General features: G+C 37.1%; 1 protein-coding gene across 4 annotated transcripts in view; it reads right to left on the bottom strand.

Moving 5' to 3' along the window:
• LOC137626510 (ATP-dependent DNA/RNA helicase DHX36-like) overlaps window positions 1–16680 on the bottom strand; it is a 99148-nt gene that overhangs the window by 47289 nt on the left and 35179 nt on the right. For 2 of the 4 annotated variants that reach the window (XM_068357550.1, XM_068357552.1), the window contains exons 6-9: window positions 10966–11075; window positions 9211–9326; window positions 6203–6312; window positions 3190–3379 (exon numbers count right to left, since the gene is read on the bottom strand). In XM_068357550.1, the coding sequence (XP_068213651.1) occupies window positions 3190–3379; window positions 6203–6312; window positions 9211–9326; window positions 10966–11075 (526 nt within the window). The remainder of the gene's footprint in view (window positions 1–3189; window positions 3380–6202; window positions 6313–9210; window positions 9327–10965; window positions 11076–16680) is intronic. The other 2 variants (XM_068357551.1, XM_068357553.1) reach the window with 1 other exon arrangement.

Here is a 16680-nt window from a genome sequence, read left to right as displayed (position 1 = left end):
ACTACATTGCGAGCTGTAAATAAAATCTTAAATCTTAGTAAAGCTTATACATACATACATATACCAAGGCACTTTCCGCAATTTTGGGGGGTAGCCGACATTGACAAATGAAACAAAAACATGGCCGCAGGGCCATAAAAACAATTAGAATAGCGCCAACGTTATCCCTGCGTGTCGTAAGAGGCGACTAAAAGGGACGGGACGAGGGGGCTGGGAACCCCCTCTCCTGTATCTACATCCTGTGAGACATCGACAAAGTAAAGTTTATAAAAAGTAATAAGATGGAGTGGCAAAAATACCCCTGATATGAAAACTGTGAGAATGAGAAGAAAAATTAATAAGTAAACTTAGCATGAAGGGAAACATGTCAATACTATCTCAAACATATCCTGACCTATGCTTTGGGACAAGGTACAGTAGTAAGTTAGGACCTTTAAAAAGGCTCGCTTTAAATACCGTAAGGTAGAATATTGCAACTTTAGGACTTGATTTTCATCTCTATGTCCCGCTTTTTTTTTCTTTTCTTTTTTTAACTTAAATCTGTCTCAAACTTTTAGCTCTTCAAAGAAAAATGTGGAACTTCAGAAGTTCAAACTTGCAGCAAATGTTCTCATGTTGAACAGGTTGATATAAGTCTTTCTTTATAGTTTAATTATGACAGATCTATTTTAACGATGTCACAGGTCTAAGATATTTCATTTTTTTTATTCATTACTTCTAATAAACAATTTATTTATTTTCTTATTTACTTTCCTCATTGGGTTATTTTCCTTGTTAGAGCCCTTGGGTTTCTAGCATCCTGCTTTTCAAACGAAGGTTGTGGTTAGCTAGTAATAACAATTACAATAATAATAAATCTATAGATAACTTGGCGACCTCTTTATAATATTAACAAATGATAACACAGTTTCTTGAAATGTAAATTATGGTAATAAAAATCATATTACAAGATTTACCTCAAACTAAAATTTTCAAAGATCTCTCTCACTTCTCCTGGGGGGAGATAAATCTCATAAATTGCATCAGACACCTACTGTTAGTTTCATCCAATCTACATACATACATACATACATATACCAAGGCACTTCCCCCAATTTTGGGGGGTAGCCGACATCAACAAATGACACAAAAAAAAAAGGAGGGGGACCTCTACTCTCTACGTTCCTCCCAGCCTAACAAGGGACTCAACCGAGTTCAGCTGGTACTGCTAGGGTGCCACAGCCCACCCTCCCCCCTTATCCACCACAGATGAAGCTTCATAATGCTGAATCCCCTACTGCTGCTACCTTCGCAGTCATCTAAGGCATCGGAGGCAGCAGCAGGGCCTACCAGGACTGCGTCGCCATTCATTCCTATTTCTAGCACGCTCTCTTGCCTCTCTCACATCTATCCTCCTATCACCCAGAGCTTCCTTCACTCCATCCATCCACCCAAACCTTGGCCTTCCTCTTGTACTTCTCCCATCAACTCTTGCATTCATCACCTTCTTTAGCAGACAGCCATTTTCCATTCTCTCAACATGGCCAAACCACCTCAACACATTCATATCCACTCTAGCTGCTAACTCATTTCTTGCACCCGTTCTCACCTTCACTACTTCGTTCCTAACCCCATCTACTCGAGATACACCAGCCATACTCTTTAGCCACTTCATCTCAAACACATTCATTTTCTGTCACTCTGTCACTTTCATTCCCCACAACTCCGATCCATACATCACAGTTGGTACAATCACTTTCTCATACAGAACTCTCTTTACATTCAAGCCCAACCCTCTATTTTTAACTACTCCCTTAACTGCCCCCAACACTTTGCAACCTTCATTCACTCTCTGACGTACATCTGCTTCCACTCCACCATTTGCTGCAACAACAGACCCCAAGTACTTAAATTGATCCACCTCCTCAAGTAACTCTCCATTCAACATGACATTCAACCTCGCACCACCTTCCCTTCTCGTACATCTCATAACCTTACTCTTACCCACGTTAACTCTCATCTTCCTTCTCTCACACACCCTTCCAAATTCTGTCACTAATCGGCCAAGCTTCTCTTCCGCGTCTGCAACCGGTACAGTATCATCCGCAAATAACAACTGATTTACCTCCCATTCATGGTCATTCTCGTCTACCAGTTTTAATCCTCGTCCAAGCACTCGAGCATTCACCTCTCTCACCACTCCATCAACATACAATAGAATACATAGAATATATTAATGATAACACTGGGTTGTGTTTTTACATTTCATAAGGTTTAGACAAGCTATTCTCAAGGGGGCACGACTCACGACATTCCTAAACTGAAGATAAAATTTAGAATGAGGTAACACTGAAGAAGAGTGACAAGACAAAAGGGAATACATGAAAACTAATATGTAAGAAAATAATACTACCAGAAGTATATGGGCAGCTATTAGGTCCATATAGCTCTAAGACATTGTAGGTAGGTAGGTATTAGATTGCCTTGACTACAGCAAAACACGGGCTCTTGCGTTGGTAGCCCGTAAATGGGATAAGGATATGAAAGTGGTAAGACTAAACATGTGAAAGCGGTACAGTTATATAAGGATGACGATGGGAAGGACGGAAAAGGACGAAGGCACCACGAAGCCCACGGCAGGAGTCCGGAGCTCAGTCGAGGTGCCGCAAAGCAGACGCTGTCACCCAGATCCAGATTCTCCCCGGCCCGGGAGAAACCAACCCCCTCCCGTCGCAACCCGAAAAGGGATTGTTCCAAGTAGATATAGGGAATATGAATAGGAAAAAGAAAAGTTATCAATGCGGCCGTCTGGGGGAAATAACACACCAAACTTTATTGCGATTACAATCTTCTGAATGATGAAAAAATAAAACATCAAACTTCATGTACACAATGAAAACTTACTGTACAGTGTTAGGAGAAAATGCAATTCGTAATCACCTACATCTATCATCATCATCATCTCCTCCTCCTCCTACGCCTATTGACGCAAAGGTCCTCGATTAGATTTTGCCAGTCGTCTCTATCTTGAGCTTTTAATTCAATACTTCTCCATTCATCATCTCCTACTTCGCCTTTCATAGTCCTCAGCCATATAGGCCTGGGTCTCCCAACTCTTCTAGTGCCTTGTGGAGCACAGCTGAACGTTTGATGAACTGATCTCTCTTTACTTAAATTAATTCACAAAAGAAAACGAAGAAAATAACTCACTTTTCTAATCTGATTTGGTAACCGACACTCTGGCCCAGCTTCTCCCCTCTCTCGTCGGCAACGCGCTGCGCCACGGAGATCGCGGAGATCCGCCTGGGCTGCGTGCAGACGATGCGGGTGACGGATCCCCTCAAATCGGCCACGGCCTCCTCCAGCAAAAACTGCGCTACCTGCGTTGTCTTACCACAACCTTTGTTGGGATAAACGAGGAACAAGCCATCAGAATTTGCTATAACAGAGCTATTCTTTTAATGAAATATTTTAAGAACAGTAACAACAGTTATTATATCCTAAGTTCATAATATTGAACTTTCATAATCTAGGACTGAACTTTTATAATCTAGGGTTGAACTTTCATAATCTAGGCTTGAACTTTTATAATCAAGGTTGAACTTTTATAATCTAGGGTTGAATTTTCATAATCTAGGATTGAACTTTTATAATCTATGATTGAATTTTCATAACCTAAGATTGAACTTTTATAACCTAGGATTGAATTTTCATAACCTAAGATTGAACTTTTATAATCTAGGATTGAATTTTCATAACCTAAGATTGAACTTTTATAACCTAGGATTGAATTTTCATAACCTAAGATTGAACTTTTATAATCTAGGATTGAATTTTCATAACCTAAGATTGAACTTTTATAATCAAGGATTGAACTTTTATAATCTAGGGTTGAACTTTCATAACCTAGGACTGAACTTCCATAATCTAGGAATGAACTTTCATAATCTAGGATTGAACTCTCATAATCTACAATTGAACTCTCATAATCTACGATTGAACTTTCATAATCTAGGGTTGAATTTTCATAATCTAGGATGGAACTTTCATAATCTAGGATTGAACTTTCATAATCTAGGATTGAACTTTAACAATCTAGGATTGAACATTAACAATCTAGGATTGAACTTTCACAATCTAGGATTGAACTTTCATAATCTAGGATTGAACTTTCATAATATAGGATTGAACTTTCATAATCTAAGATTGAACTTTCATAATCTAGGATTAAACTTTTATAATCTAGGGTTGAACTTTCATAATCTAGGATTGAACATTCATAATCTAGGGTTGAATTTTCATAACCTAAGCTTGAACTTTTATAATCTAGGATTGAACTCTCATAATCTAGGATTGAACTTTCATAATCTAGGGTTGAATTTCATAATCTAGGATTGAACTTTCATAATCTAGGGTTGAATTTCATAATCTAGGATTGAACTTTCATAATCTAGGATTGAACTTTCATAATCTAGGATTGAATTTTCATTATCAACACTAAAACCTTTGACAGCATAAGATCAATTTTGCTCAAAATAAACCATGGTACTTTCCAACTATTTTACCACCAAACCAACTTTACGAACGAGTGGCGTGTCATAAAATAAGCATTAACTGCTTTGTCTGTTTGTCCCTGGATAAAAATTCTTACGATCCTTAACCCTTTTACCCCCAAAGGACGTACTGGTACGTTTCACAAAACTCATACCTTTACCCCCATGGACGTACCGGTACGTCCTTGCAAAAAACTGCTATTTAAAATTTTTTTGCATATTTTTTATAATTTTTTGAGAAACTTCAGACATTTTTCAAGAGAATGAGACCAACCTGACCTCTCTATGACAAAAATTAAGGCTGTTAGAGCAATTTAAAAAAAAAATATACTGCAAAATGTGCTTGAAAAAAATAACCCCTTGGGGGTTAAGGGTTGGAAATTTCCAAATACCTTGGGGGTAAAAGGGTTAAAAAGCTGAACCTTAATTCTACAAACACCAGGATAAAGAATCTCTTTATACAAATAGATCTCTTCAGTTATAAAAATATTTAGGCGATTAAAATCTAGCGAAGCAGTGGAGATCTGAAATTTCATGGTGACCACATAGATTATTATCGATAATAGTTTAACTAGACACTAGGGGAAACATTCCTAATTTTTATAGAAATGGACTAAATGGGTTTGTTAAGAATAAAATATAATAAAAAGCCTTATTAACAATTTACAACTCCTCAAATATTAAAAACATACATACATATACTAAGGCACTTCCCCCAATTTTGGGGGGTAGCCGACATCAACAAATGAAACGAAAACAAAAAGGGGACCTCTACTCTCTACGTTCCTCCCAGCCTAACAAGGGACTCAACCGAGTTCAGCCGGTACTGCTAGGGTGCCACAGCCCACCCCACATTATCCACCACAGATGAAGCTTCATAATGCTGAATCCCCTACTGCTGCTACTTCTGCGGTCATCTAAGGCATCGGAGGAAGCAGCAGGAATATTAAATGATTAGATAAAATCTTTTTAGGGATTTGTTTACGAAAATTGGAATTTGGTGTTCTGAAATAAAGGCAATATCTTTTTTGGGCTCAGGCCACGTCGTCGTGATGGAAGTTCCTTCGTTAGTAGCTTCCTAGGTAGCTACTAATGAAGGAACTTCCATCAGGACGACATGGCTACCTCACCCAAAAGTTTTAAAACTGCTAGCATAGTTTTGTAATCTCTGCATTCTAGTTGCTCATAAGCGGAGACCAACAGGTCAAACGAGCTTGCGAATAAATGGCGGATCAAGTAAATTACTGCAAGTTAAGTACTCGCAAATTCGATCGTCGAGAAAGGCACTCCCATATTCAGCCTAGTAAAGAAAAGGCCCCTATGGCTAAGTCAGTACGTCCACACGAGTATCAAAAAGTGCTTTGCTTCGTCAGTACGCGTATCGAACAAGAAAAGCCCCTTAATAAGTATACAGTAGTAAGCGGTAAATTTTAAACATCGTGGTTTTAAAAATATTTAATAAAACAACTATATTGAGTTACAATCGCAATTAAACAAGCAGGACAGAAAACAATTTCTTAAAGCACTCCTTAGTTAGAACAGGTAATGAAAAGCACTCCCAAATGCAAGCAAGTTAAGGAAAACACTCCTCATGAAAAGGGGGTACTTATCTTTACTTGATCCTACAGGGAAAAATCAATAATGAAAATTATCAACAAGATATTACTTGCCTGTTTCACCACTCAGCACAACGACTTGGTTCTCCCGAATGAGGTCCACAATCTCGTCCCGCATCTGGAAGGCCGGGAGCTTCTTGCGGAAGTCGAGCATCTTCAAAAATCTGCCGGCAACAAAAACAACGCAGGCTTTGTGATTTCCTTACGACATCGAACCGAAGAAGGGACTCATATACAGTGAACCCTCGCTACTTCGCGGTTCGACCATCGCGGATTCACCACTTCGCGGATTTTTTTCATAACCCATGTCTATACATATATTGCGGATTTTCCGGAAATATCGAAAATACCGCGATGTGACCAATGGTGCGAGATTGGAGAAAGTAAGGAAAATTGAATCATGATTGATTTTCAATATAAATGAAACTTTGAGGAGCAACAAAGATATCATTTGTTAGAGAGATAGAGAGAGGTAAGGAATGGGAGGTACTGAAAAGTAGCCCACAGAGAGAGAGAGAGAGAGAGAGAGAGGTAGAGAGAGAGAGAGGTAGAGAGAGAGAGAGAGAGAGAGAGATAGGTAGAGAGAGAGAGAGAGAGAGAGAGAGAGAGAGAGAGAGAGAGAGAGAGAGAGAGAGAGAGAGAGAGAGATAGAGGGGGGTTTAAATGTAATAAACAAAAAAATTTGATAGGTTATAACACATTGGTGCTTATGTAATATCAACTGTATACTGTAGACGGTTTGAATAAGTTAAGAAATGGTATAAATGATACTTTGTTAGTGTATTCGTACACACTCAAGAGCGGCAGCTAGATGACAGCTGATCTAATCACAGCCAAAAGTAAAAAAAAAAAAAAAGTCAACAATACTCGATTTTTAAAACACACCCGAAATTTAAAAACTAAAGTACACGCTTTCTTAATGTGCAATTAACTATTTAAAGAGTGGCAATTTTCTAGAATAAAATGATATTTCCCAAAAAATAGTGGTTTGCTGATGAAATCGGATGCCGTATTTTTAGCTATGATTGAAATGGATGTAGACTCGGCCTAATTTTTTCGTTTCGTATTTAATTGACACTAAGAAAACTAATTTTAGTTTCTTCATCTAAATGTAAGTATTGTATAACACGGAGAGAGAGAGAGAGAGAGAGAGAGAGAGAGAGAGAGAGAGAGAGAGAGAGAGAGAGAGAGAGAGAGAGAGAGAGAGAGAGAATGAATCAGCTGTTGTAAACAAATGGCGTGTTTTTGTTTCGTGAGAATTTCATCGCCACGACTATAACAACAACATACTGTACTGAACTTTACAGTATTATACAGACTACACTGTAATATGATAAAGTAAAATATTTGTAATCTATTTTATATGAAATGGGGCTTTTTTTGTTTGTTTAAAATTTACATTTACGTATGTAAAAAAACTCTCTCTCTCTCTCTCTCTCTCTCTCTCTCTCTCTCTCTCTCTCTCTCTCTCTCTCTCTCTCTCTCTCTCTCTCGTAGATTGTTTTCCTGCTTTGCTACGTATGTATGATTTTATATAGATACGGTAAATAATATTTGTAATAACATATTTTATAAAAGCTTTTACTGTAATATCATTATTTATCACTTTCATCATGCGGGTTAAATTCCTTAGTTTGTTTACTGAGCGTACTTTATGACGCCGTCGTTTCAGGCGGCGTCATAAAGAAAAAAATTTCATTTGGAAGTCCTAAGAAAAATTAAGTAAAACATTAGTAATAACCAAATCAACATACTGTACTGAATAATCAATATAATTGATGCAAAAATTAACCTATAAACAGATGTGTAAATGCGTTTGTTTCTTCATTAGGATCAGAGATAAAACGTAAACAAAACATTGGTTGCCATTTTTTATCGTGCTTTTTGGCGTGTTTAGGAAACGCATGATATAAAGTCGCCTTTAATATTTGTGCCTGTTTTAGTTTAGGGTACTGTATTACATGCATTAAGTGTTCTGTACATTAAAGGGTAGTTTGTTAACAGTACTACGTACAAGGGAAGGTTTTAAAAGTCTGAATATACATGTTAAATAAATAGGTAAATGTGGTGTTACTACTTCGCGGATTTTCACCTATCGCGGCCGCGTCTGGAACCTATCTACCGCGATAAACGAGGGTTCACTGTAAACTAAGATGTACAACCAAAGGGATGGACTCAAATAAAATAAGACGAAGATGAGATAAATAAATCGTAAGGGAGGACAAACGCAGAAAAGAAACAGTCGCAAAACTCCAAAATGTTTTTTGTCGATTGTCGAATAAATTCTTATAAATATTCTTTTTCTGTTTACTTAAGTTAGGTAATCTTTGTAAATATCTTTAATAATTTAAATGTGTTATTGTTTATTTCACTTAAAAAGGAATGATATATGAATTTAATGCTTTATATTACCACCAAATTCTCTGTAGGATTAAGTTATTGTTCTTCAATGGAAAACATAAAGCTTCCCGAGAGGAAAAGGCAAGACAAAATCATTTGTTGTGTTGAAGTAAAAATATAGTATTATATAAAGAAATGCTCATCTCTCTTGAAAAAGCATTAACATATTTGAAAGCGATACAAGACGAGAGGAGATACACTTAATATTAACCCTTTTACCCTCAAAGGATGTACTGGTACGTTTCCCAAAACTAATCCCTTTACCCACATGGACGTACCGGTACGTCCTTGCAAAAAAATGCTATAAAATTTTTTTTTCATATTTTTGATAAATTTTTGAGAAAATTCAGGCATTTTCCAAGAGAATGAGACCAACTTGACCTCTCTATGACAAAAATTAAGGCTGTTAGAGCAATTTAAAAAAAAATATACTGCAAAATGTGCTGGGAAAAAAATAACCCCCTGGGGGTTAAGGGTTGGAAATTTCCAAAGAGCCTGGGGGTAAAAGGGTTAAACTGTGAAAAATTCAGACAGAAACTCAGCATGATTGAGAAAAGGATAAGAATAGAGAGAGGGCCTTTCATGTCTAACCCTGTGAAAGAAAAAGCCGAGGCAAAGAGCCTGGGGGTAAAAGGGTTGAAAGCAGGAGATAGAATACTCACCCTGGATGACTCTGTTGTTCCTCCAGTTCCTCGTAAAGCTGTTTGTCGAGTGTCTCGTTGCGCGGCATGAAAACTTTGTCGCCTTTTAGGGCAGCCAGGCCATCGATATCTCGCATCTGACAAATGAAGGAGTATAATCATCATCAAGCAGTTTCACTAGATTGTCACTTGTCTAGGCTAACTAAACATTAAATGTTTTCTTGAAAGAGCCTGAACCATATCCAGGTACAGCAACCAAACTAAAACCACTCTGTGACGTGTTATTATCATGAAAGGGAAGGAGACTTAGTGGCTAAATTAGTCAAATTTGACTCATACAGTTATTATCATTATTATTATTATTATTATCATTATTATTATTACTAGCTAAACTGCAACACTAGTTGGAAAAGCAAGGCAGGATACTGTAAGCCCAGGGGCACCAACAGGGGAAATAGCCCAGTGAGGAAAGGAAACAAGGAAAAATAAAATATTCTAAGAACAGTAACAACATCAAAATAAATATTTCCTGTACAAACTATAAAAAACTTTATCAAGCCAATAGGAAGAAAAATTAGATAGAACAGTGTGCCCGAATGTACCCTCAAGCAAGAGAACTCTAACCCAAGACAGTGAAAGACCATAGTACAGAAGTTATGGCCCAAATTCAGGCGATAAAATATATAATGTACAGTATAAATTAAATCTAATTGATAAACAAAAATTTAAATAAAATGAATAAGTTAAAAACTATCCGACACATAAAATGTTACGCCTAGGGGATTTTTATCATACAGAGATTAGCCTGCCTGTATCAAGTTTACATGAATGTTGTGCATGAAATTGATATATGAAATTGATAAGAAGTCAGCTTGTGATCCAAGCTAAGTAATTTTCTCAAGATAAAGCTACTAGCAATTACTGTATATAATATTTGATAACTTACAGTTATCAGTTCAAATACCTACATTTAAACATTCGAACAGTACTACGAGGGGAGAGGATATGTAATGGCTCCTCGCCTATCCTTCTCCTTAGATTCCTAGACTGGATTAAGTCTGTTAGGGGTGCAGATAGCTACTAGCAATGACTGTATATAATATTTGATAACTTACAGTTATCAGTTCAAATACCTACATTTAAACATTCGAACAGTACTATGAGGGGAGAGGATATGTGAGGATATGTAACGGCTCCTCGCCTATCCTTCTCCTTAGATTCCTAGACTGGATTAAGTCTGTTAGGGGTGCAGATATCTATGGTTATCTACGGATACGTCCCTGATTATACACGATATCTTAGGGTAGTCGTTCCGGGGGTTAGAACCCCGTGATACCTGACGACAATCCTCTTGAAATATCATATCATGCCGGAGGGACCTTCCATCAGGACGACATGGCTTGAGCCCAAAATAACATTTTAAAAATTTCAACCTATTTCATTTCATGCAACTCATCACCAATAATCAAAAAGGGATTTTGACGAAGGAAAACTCTATTTCTGGGCGAGAGACCCGTGTCGCCCGGTGACAATATTTTGTGTTGTGTGTGAATTTCGCTGATTTTCTCTGGATTTACCTCAAGATGTCCGACTCCACTGTCACTACATCTAAGTTAAGTACCAGAGCTATGAGTTTTGATATTTTGGAGGGGGCCTTGTCCATTTTTGTTTATATTATTGAGTTTTTTATTCACGACCTTGCTGGGTCTCCCTCGGGACAGGTTCCTTCCTCTCTCTCTGCAACAAAAAACTCGGAAGGTTAAAACCATCCCTCACCTGATTTCCGTGTACGTTGGCGGCGTACGCTCGCTTGAAGTCCGACTCTCTCATGTTGTCCAGGCGATCCAGCAAGGTTTCGCCTTTGGAACGCTTGTCGCTTTCTTCTTCTGGGGAAAAAAAAATACGTCCAATGAAACACACGTGCCGTAATTATGTATTATTATTACTTGCTAAGCTACATGACATATTTGTTTTGACGTTGTTAATAGTTTATATGTGGCATATCTGTTTTGACGTTGTTAATAGTTTATATATGGCATATCTGTTTTGACGTTGTTAATAGTTTACATGTGGCATATCTGTTTTGACGTTGTTAATAGTTTATATATGGCATATCTGTTTTGACGTTGTTAATAGTCTATATATGGCATATCTGTTTTGACCTTGTTAATAGTTTATATATGGCATATCTGTTTTGACGTTGTTAATAGTTTATAGATGGCATATCTGTTTTGACCTTGTTAATAGTTTATATATGGCATATCTGTTTTGACGTTGTTACTGCTTTTAGAGTGATTTATTGTTAATTTGTTCTCATCATTTATTTATTTCCTTATTTCCTTTCCTCACTGGGCTACTTTTCCCTTTTGGAGCCCTTGGGCTTATAGCATCTTGGTTTCCCAACAAGGGTTGTAGCTTGGCTAATAATAATAATAATAATAATAATAATAATAATAATAATAATAATAATAATAATACAACCACAGTTGGAAAAGTAGGATGCTATAAGCCCAGGAACCACAAGAGGAAAAATAGCCCAGTAAGGCAAGGAAACAAGCAAAAATAAAATATTTCAAGAACAGTAACAACATTAAAATAGATATTTCCTATATAAACTATGAAAACTTTAACAAAACACGAGGACGAGAAATTAGATAGAAGTGTGCACGAGTGTACCCTCAAGCAAGAGAACTCTAACCCAAGGCAGTGGAAGACCATGGCACAGAGGATATGGCACTACCCAAGACTAGAGAACATCAGTTTGATTTTGGAGTGTCCTTCTAGAAGAGCTGCTTCATGTTAGAAAAATTAGAAAGGCGAGCTAATACTTCAATCGGAAACTAATATAATCACCTTACTATGCTATTTGACAAGACCACTCTCTAAAAAAGGGATTTTGACGAGGGAAAAATCTATTTCTGGGCGAGGAACCTGTGTCGCCCAGTGAAATGCTCCTTAAAGCACCATTTCTAAGGTATAAATATTGCTAAATATACCAGAGAAAAAGTTGCATGGAATGCCAGGAATATACCCGGCTCGCTCACCCCTTATAGGGTGTCGGTATAAAAACTGGGGCTAGTGAAACCACTACCAGAGGTCCCTTTCCAATTAGACTTCTCCCTCCTCAACATCCCCCGTTACTACGAAGTGTCGTTCTCTACAGCTACTGCCCCTTTATCACTTGAGGAATTGACCCTGCAGCCCTATCTGTAACAAGTCTTGTTAGAAAACAAAAACACAGTAAAGAAAAAATTGGCTGATCTAAAAATATAAAAATACTATTCGTATTCCTTCTCAAACTAGCATGCAATACCTGAACGCGAATATTTCAAATGTTCACAGTGGACTTCCAGACTAATGGTCCGAAGACATTCAAAATGACGGTGAAAACATTTACAATCAAAGCCTATGCTGATGCATAACTTGTATTAGTTCAAGCTTTTCTTTAACCCTTTTACCCCCAAAGGACGTACTAGTACGTTTCACAAAACACATCCCTTTACCCCCATGGACGTACCGGTACGTCCCTGCAAAAAAATGCTATTTACAATTTTTTTTTTTTTTTTTTTGATAATTTTTTGAGAAAATTCAGGCATTTTCCAAGAGAATGAGACCAACCTGACCTCTATATGACAAAAATTAAGGCTGTTAGAGCAATTTGAAAAATATATACAGTACTGCTAAATGTGCTTGAATAAAAAATAACCCTTTGGGGTTAAGGAAATTTCCAAATAGCCTGGGGGTAAAAGGGTTAATATAAAACTGTAAGTACAGTCCTCATCATTATCATCATCTCCTCCTACGCCTATTGACGCAAAGGGCCTCGGTTAGATTTCGCCAATCATCTCTATCTAGAGCTTTTAATTCAATACTTCTCCATTCATCATCTCCTACTTTGCACTTCATAGTCCTCAGCCATGTAGGCTTTAAGCTTCCAACTCTTCTAGTGCCTTGTTGAGCCCAACTGAACATTTGGTGAACTAATCTCTCTTGGGGAGTGTGAAAAGCAGTACAGTGAAATAATTATAAATACATTATATATTACTTGATATTTGCAATCTTGTTATTATTGAAAAAGTTTTAATCTATATTCAAATTCTAATACTATCATATGTAATATCAAGGTAACAGCTTGTCTTGGCAAAATATTAGAGTTGTATTAGATTTATAAAGGTAGTCCATGTGGCCTGGGAGATCACTTAGCACATAATCGCTCATTTGCGACGTCGTCGTCATAACTCAAAAATAGCTATTTTTCAGGAGAGCCGTTTTAATCAATTAAAACACTCTCATGTTATGTTATGCCGTTAGGACATTAAGCGCCTCGAGCGATCAATTTTTTAGCTACAATTATGACACTTTTGCCAAAAAAAATCAGCATTAGAAGATGAATATGTCTATATGGATAACTCAAAAATACATTTTTTTGAGTTATGACGTTATTGTCGCAAGCGAGCGATATGTGGAACCAAGGGTAAAACGTGCAACTTCAGTACGAAGAAAAACCGAGAGGCTGAACATCAAGGTGACAAACTGTGTGGGAATGGAAGTACAGTTGGAGCTTTAAATGCGTGTAGAGTTACGGGCTGGAAGGATACTACAAAGACTTAACCCTTTTACCCCCAGGCTATCAGTATTGATAATGTTTCTTTAAATTTGTATGACTCTTTCAAAATTTTAGGCGTGATTCTTGACAGCAAATTTACTTTTGAGAAACATATAAGGTCTGTGTCTTCTTCAATTGCACAAAAAATTGGCTTATTGAGAAAGTCTTTTAAGATATTCGGTGATCAATCTATTCTGAAGAAATGTTTTAATTCTTTTATTCTACCTTGTTTTGAGTATTGTTCTCCTGTCTGGTCTTCAGCTGCTGATTCTCATCTTAATTTGTTGGACAGAAACTTACGGTCTATTAAATTTCTTATTCCTGATCTAGATATTAATCTCTGGCACCGTCGATCAATTAGTTCATTATGCATGTTGCATAAGATTTTTCATAACTCTGACCATCCTTTACATTCAGATCTCCCTGGACAATTCTATCCTGTTCGTAATACTAGGCAGGCAGTTAATTCTAATAGCCAGGCCTTCTCCATCATAAGACTCAATACTACGCAGTACTCTAGAAGTTTTATTCCAGCTGTTACCAAGTTGTGGAATGATCTTCCTAATCGGGTTGTTGAATCAGTAGAACTTCAAAAGTTCAAAGTTGGAGCAAATGCTTTTTTGTTGACCAGGCGGACATGAGTCTTTTTATAGTTTATATATGACATATTTGTTGTTGACGTTGTTAATAGTTTATATATGATATATCTCTTTTGACATTACTTTTTTTAGAATGATTTATTGTTAATTTGTTCTCTTCAGTTATTTATTTCCTTATTTCCTTTCCTCACTGGGCTATTTTTCCCTGTTGGAGCCCCTGGGCTTATAGCATCTTGCTTTTCCAATTAGGGTTGTAGCTTGGATAGTAATAATAATAATAATAATAATATTTGGAAATTTCCAACCCTTAACCCCCATGGGGTTATTTTTTTTCAAGCACATTTTGCAGTATATTTTTTTAAATTGCTCTAACAGCCTTAATTTTTGACATAGAGAGGTCAGGTTGGTCTCATTCTCTTGCAAAATGCCTGAAGTTTCTCAGAAAATTATCAAAAATATGCAAAAAAAATTTAAATAGCACTGTTTTGCAAGAACGTACCGGTACGTCCATGGGGGTATAGGGATGAGTTTTGTGAAGCATACCAGTACGTCCTTTTGGGGGTAAAAGGGTTAATAGTCTTTGCAGTATCCAAAGTACACAGCTTAAGGTGTGTTGATGGCATTAGGCCGCCTCTGCCTGAGAAAGTGCCTTTGGTCGCCAATATATTACTTCAATATAAAGCCGTTTAAAAAGACCAATAAGAATTTTCAACCTCTCGTAGTAATCACCTGAAAATTGGAGCAAGAAAAATTTCAAACAAGGTGATCAGAAGAATGGATGAGAAGTAAAAAAACAAAAGGAAAAGCATCTAGGTTTAAAAAAGAAAAGAGATTCTGCTAAGCGTTGGGAGTACCGATAATATCCCTGTAGAGACAAACAACTGTAAACAGAAAGAATTTTTACTGTTTAACTGAGGCTGATCCGACTACTGTAATTATTTTTTTAACATCAATTCTCTATAAAAAGTTCAACTGATCTGCTTCAGAGGGCTATAACCGCAAATCGGTGGCTGGGTTGCCGATCCCATTATTGCAATTTAACCCTTTTACCCCCAGGCTCTTCGGAAATTTCCAACCCTTAACCCCCAGGGGTTATTTTTTTCCCAGCATATTTTGCAGTATATTTTTTTTAAATTGCTCTAACAGCCTTAATTTTTGTCATAGAGAGGTCAGGTTGGTCTCATTCTCTTGGAAAATGCCTGAATTTTCTCAAATAAATATAAAAAATATGAAAAAAATAATTTTTATAGCATTTTTTTGCAAGGACGTACCGGTACGTCCATGGGGGTAAAGGGATGGCTTTTGTGAAACGTACCAGTACGTCCTTTGGAGGTAAAAGGGTTAACCACATCTCTGCGGTACATTTATAAATTAATAGGACCGCCTACAGGGGTTTTGTTCTTGAATGAAAGGTAGCAGTTGGAGGAAGGACAATTAACCCTTTTACCCCCAAAGGACGTACTGGTACGTTTCACAAAACCCATCCCTTTACCCCCATGGACGTACCGGTACGTCCTTGCAAAAAAATGCTATAAAATTTTTTTTTTCATATTTTTGATAATTTTTTTTGAGAAAATTCAGGCATTTTCCAAGAGAATGAGACCAACCTGACCTCTCTATGACAAAAATTAAGGCTGTTAGAGCAATTTAAAAAAAATATACTGCAAAATGTGCTGGGTAAAAAATAACCCCTGGGGGTTAAGGGTTGGAAATTTCCAAATAGCCTGGGGGTAACAGGGTTAAACTGTGAAAAATTCAGAAACTCAGCAAGACTGAGAAAAGGATAAGAATAGAGAGAGGGCCTTTCATGTCTAACCCTGTGAAAGAAAAAGCCGAGGCAAAGCATTATCACGATCAACGACAGGCATCAATACGGCGAGGAGATGAAGGGATGTTGACAGGAGACTGAAGGCGTATCAATATTGATGCACAAACCGTTTGGTAATCAGTGTCCCTGCTAGAAAACTTTGTAAGGAATCATACCATATTTCCTGTGTCATACGAAGCTACAAGTGGTAAGACCAGCCATTAATCCTTTTACCCCCAAGCTATTTGGAACTTTCCAACCCTTAACCCCCAGGCGGTTTTTTTTCTCAAGCACATTTTGCAGTATCGTTTTTTAAATTTCTCTAACAGCCTTGGTTTTTGTCATAGAGAGGTCAGGTTGGTCTCATACTTTTGGAAAATGCCTGAAGTTTCTCATAAAATTATCAAAATTATGCAAAAAAAAATTGTAAATAGCAGTTTTTTTGCAAGGACGTACCGGTAAGTCCATGGGGGTAAAGG

This window comes from Palaemon carinicauda, chromosome 34 (genome assembly GCF_036898095.1).
Source record: "Palaemon carinicauda isolate YSFRI2023 chromosome 34, ASM3689809v2, whole genome shotgun sequence".
NCBI classification, from domain to species: Eukaryota; Metazoa; Arthropoda; class Malacostraca; order Decapoda; family Palaemonidae; genus Palaemon; species Palaemon carinicauda.
Note: the sequence above shows the minus strand (reverse complement) of the source record. Positions and strands in the feature narration are given on the sequence as shown.